This window comes from Penaeus chinensis, chromosome 26 (assembly GCF_019202785.1).
Source record: "Penaeus chinensis breed Huanghai No. 1 chromosome 26, ASM1920278v2, whole genome shotgun sequence".
NCBI classification, from domain to species: Eukaryota; Metazoa; Arthropoda; class Malacostraca; order Decapoda; family Penaeidae; genus Penaeus; species Penaeus chinensis.
In genome coordinates, this window is record NC_061844.1 from 15,520,123 (window position 1) to 15,524,347 (window position 4,225).

A 4,225-nucleotide genomic window follows, 5' to 3' on the forward strand; every position below is an offset into this window, starting at 1 on the left:
TTCTTTGACTTAAAAAAAAGGAAAAAAAGAATGGAGAGAGAAGGTAAGTGAACTATTTGGTTTGTCTATGTCATACAGAAATAAAATATATATGTAAAAAAAATAATATATTGCACAGAAATAATATATAGTGGAGGCAGCAGCACAAGCAAGTTTCATGTCCCAATTTTCTTCCATGATTCAAACTATAACATAAACTGGATGCTCCAAGAAAAGGTGTTTTTTTTAAGTTAAAAAGAAAACAGGATCAAAGAAGGCACTCTAACAAAAATTTTAAAAAACTAATTACTGAAATAAATCTCACTTAAAATGGCCATTCCTATCTCCACTTTTCTTTGCTTGTTGAAAAAGAAATCAGCAGCAGTGCAAATGATGGAATAATTAACAAATCATAATTGATGTTTAAATTATTTTACTTCACATTTCAGAAGATTACATAAATCAAATGTACATTCTTCGGCATATGAGAAAAAAAATCATCAGCATTTAATTAAAAAAGACTTCAGTACTCCTATATATACAGTTATCATCAAATAGAAAATAAAATACTTGTATAAAAATCAAGCATCTTAATGCTTTATGCAGAAATGACTAGCAGTACAGAGATTACAAAACAGCCTTAAAGTTCTACCTTTATTCACAAGATAACATATTGAAAAGTTTCCTCAAATATATAAAACTTTGCAAAAAATCTGAAAAAAGTAATTTCCTAGGCACTAATATATGACAGCTGCCATTACACTGAAGCACTCAGAAGTATTACAGCTCCTCTGTTCCCTTCAACTGCAAAACTCTTTTGTACTATAAAGCTTCAGCCAACAGCATAACTAATAAATTTTCTAAGGGGTATATGTCATTTGGTTAAGACTATATGGCATGGAAGAAGAGCATAATAAGTTTATACAACCCGAGATTATGCTGTACGGATCAAGCAAATATTTCATCCATACATATTAAGCTTCACTGTGTCCCGCACCGCTTAGCACAGTTCCTTTGACGTTCTGGACGGGAACATCAAAGTAAGGTGTTCTTGGAGGAACGCCGCAGTCATAACCCAGCTTGGCAAAATCCTTCATCATTACGTTGAAAGAGACCGTTACCTCTCCTTGTGATCTTACGCGGGTAACTGAGGAGGCAATGAATATTAACTGTTGTTGTATCTCTCAAGGAAATACCTGACAGATTATGATATCATTTGCATTTGAAAATAATAATAAATTGGGACCACAATGAATGACTTGTAGCCTCGACCTACAGCTTCTATAGGTCGCCACCTCCCCCTGTGCTACAAATAGTGAAGGAACTAAAAGCCAAGAAGGGCCTCAAACATCTGAATGCTAAATCAGCACTTGCATGCCTCAACCCATTTAGCCATAGTGCACACATTTATACTGCTGGCTGTTAAACAATGCTTAGTGTTTGGTTTTATATGCACAAAGTGATTTCTGTATTTGTATTACAAAGGTGTACTTTACATAAACAAAATATATTAACAATTTCAGGGTTACATGTCCCTTTTCTCTCCTAACTGAAATGAAAACTTAAATCAAGAAATCTGATAAAGAGAGCAAACTCACCTTCACGTCCTCTGCCCTGTGCTATTAATTTTGGGTCTACAAACTCTGGTCTTCGTCCCGTCAGCCAGGCCATGAATTTCTGAATGGTAGATGCAGATTCTGGTACAAAGGTGGTGAGTCTGTTGAATTGCAAAATGGATAATAGAATACATACATTACTTTTGTAAAAATTTTATATTTATTTCATCATCAAAGACATTGAAAATGGATTAGATACATTCTTTAGATTTATTGCAATCCTATTTCATCACTAACTGGAACAACAAAATGAGAAGCAACCAACTTGCGTGTATGTTTTCCAGGAGCTAATGGAAGGTGACAGGCTGTGTACCCCATAACAACCTCGTTTCCAAAGATATCTGTTCCATAAATACTCAGCACCAACTGGGGCCCTGTGGAAAGGAAAAGAAAAGAAAAAAGTATATTCTTATACCAATTAATGCAATAAATCTATCACAAGCAAAGCATAATTGATATTCAGTTGAATGGAAAATATCATAGAATATATATGATATAGATAGAGATGACAGCCTGCACTCACAGCCAAAGGGATTAGTCGATTTGAAGGTAATGTCAATGGGAAAGTTCCAGGTGAAGATCTGTCTCTCATCATCACTACGACGTGTTATTTGAGAGATGCACTCTTCCAGACCCTTGTGCAAAGGAAATAAGTTATCCTATCAGTTCAGTCCCTCTCCACACATGCTGTATATACACCCATACTCAATGCTGAAGATAATTATTGAAAGAAAAGTGAAATGTGATTACTACAACATTTCTGAGTCTAGTTTTTTATACTATAATCTGAGGCTCTAATAATAGAACAACTCTGATCATGAATCAGATTCTCAAAATCATATTCACCCTAAGAAAATCCTACAGAACGTCTATGATTAATGTATAGATGCTCTTGGCTTATTTTTATGTCATTCAATTTCATGTCACTCAAAGACAATCTAAATCCATCTTGCTCTGAACGAACATAAGTTGAAAGACACCTTGCACAGGGACCCCAAAGATTTTCACTCACAGAAATGGCCTCCCAGTCTTGCCCCGAAGTGAAGCAATATGAAAAATAAAGATTATCTCCTTCGATAAACTTTCCGCTCTCCACTTGGCCAGTCACGTTTAGCATGAACACACTGGGAGCGCTAACGGACATCTTTCGCTGGTAATCTGCGAGGTACTCCCTGGACAACAATCTTAAAGAATAATATGAAAGGTATAAAATAATACATAGAAAAATAAAAGTAATGAAAAATTATTTTGAACAAAGGTATAATTCTGAAGAGGGTTATTAGATTTTTTTAAAATCTGATTGGCATTTTGTAGCTTTGAATCTTGAATTCCAATTAGAAAAAAATAGTACTATAAATCTGATTTTTTTCTTACAAGAAGCTAATCAGTTAGCTGGGTAACAGCTTCTTATTAATATCAATAATAAATTAAAAATACATAGTCTCTGCCACATACTTTCAAGAATTAAGGCAATATCACGACTAGCACATTAAAACTGACAGATTTTCCTCTTTCAATGTGACTATAGTAGCAAATGCTATGCAATGAATTTTCTTTTTTTGACTAATAAAAAAACAACTAAATCTAGTTACACTTTATAACTACTCTGAAAATACCTAACAATTGGTCCCGAATAGGACTTCGTCAAGTAAAGTTGTGTTCCTCCTTCCTGGCACTCCAGCAAAGGCCAACTATGGATGTCTGAAGAGAACAAACTTAGATTGACATGCAGTCTCCTCTTGGGATTTGCTTGATTAATCTAGCTTAGACTTCAATGCCTTCAGACATGCTTAGTCAGCAAGAAGGCAATTCAAAGGCCTCACCTGACCTCACCCATTTACCCCTTTATTTGTATTTTTGGAAAGATGATTTCATCTTTTATTTTCATTTTGCTGATAAAAGTATGATTATGATAACTGTACTGTTAAAATATGGATCTGTTTTGCCAAAAAAATCAAGGGATGTGGTTAACAGAAGGATTCAAGGCCTAATGCATGGTTCTGGTACTGTCGACTGTTAACCAAACTGATAAAAGGAAGCCACAGTGGAGAGTGCATGTACAGTCCGCGACACGAATGGGCTTATTCTGAATGTGACAAATAGCCAGAAACCTCAACAAGGCCTTGCAAGAGTGAATATGATAAAGGTCTCTTTTGCAAGAATGAATTTGGCAAAGGTCTGATTGCTTTTGCCAGAATCTGCTGTGAAGCCGCATCAGAATACTTAGCCACAATTTATAGTATTGTCATATGTGTTCTTTATGGCAATTTTGTTATTTTTTTTCTCTGTTAATACTATCTTTGACAATTATCTTTTACTTCCATGTGTATACCTAATTTCTGACAAGAATTGCGTTTAATAATCAAATATTCACTCTGAAGTTTACTCGTCCTTACGAGAGATGCAAAGACAGGTGAAGCACACGAATATTTAATAACAGAAGGCAAAAAGAAAATAATTAAAGCCCAAATTCTACTTACAATTAAATTTTACGAGAAAACCCTTCTTCCTCTTCTTCTTTTATAGGGTTTTAGACTTTTGAAGTCTATATTCCCTGGATCTGTGTTTCTTGGTTCTTCTTTGCTGACTGGGGTACGTGAAAACCGTCACCGTCTTGGGTTGTTTACAAA

General features: G+C 34.8%; 1 protein-coding gene across 2 annotated transcripts; it reads right to left on the reverse strand.

Annotated features, from left to right (window-relative positions):
• Positions 1 to 395: 395 nt before the first annotated feature.
• On the reverse strand, positions 396 to 4,215 carry LOC125039094 (B9 domain-containing protein 1-like). Of its 2 annotated transcripts, XM_047632829.1 has the most exons (7): positions 4,076 to 4,215; positions 3,212 to 3,296; positions 2,608 to 2,779; positions 2,119 to 2,230; positions 1,861 to 1,969; positions 1,578 to 1,696; positions 396 to 1,126 (listed from the first exon to the last, which is right to left on the reverse strand). In XM_047632829.1, exons 3-7 carry the CDS (start codon positions 2,737 to 2,739, stop codon positions 954 to 956), a joined length of 645 nt encoding a protein of 214 aa, XP_047488785.1. In that variant the 5' UTR covers positions 2,740 to 2,779; positions 3,212 to 3,296; positions 4,076 to 4,215; the 3' UTR covers positions 396 to 953. The 2 variants fall into 2 exon arrangements, with proteins under 2 accessions (XP_047488785.1, XP_047488784.1); XM_047632828.1 differs by lacking the exon at positions 3,212 to 3,296.
• Between the last annotated feature and the right edge of the window lie 10 nt (positions 4,216 to 4,225).

Coding starts and splice junctions, on each gene's coding strand:
- LOC125039094 (XM_047632828.1), bottom strand. CDS start 2,739: ATGTCCGTTAGCGCTCCCAGTGTGTTCATGCTAAACGTGACTGGCCAA. Junction 1,970..2,118: donor ATCGACTAATCCCTTTGGCT/GTGAGTGCAGGC, acceptor TCCTTTCCACAG/GGCCCCAGTTGGTGCTGAGT. Junction 1,127..1,577: donor ACAGGGCAGAGGACGTGAAG/GTGAGTTTGCTC, acceptor TTGCCTCCTCAG/TTACCCGCGTAAGATCACAA.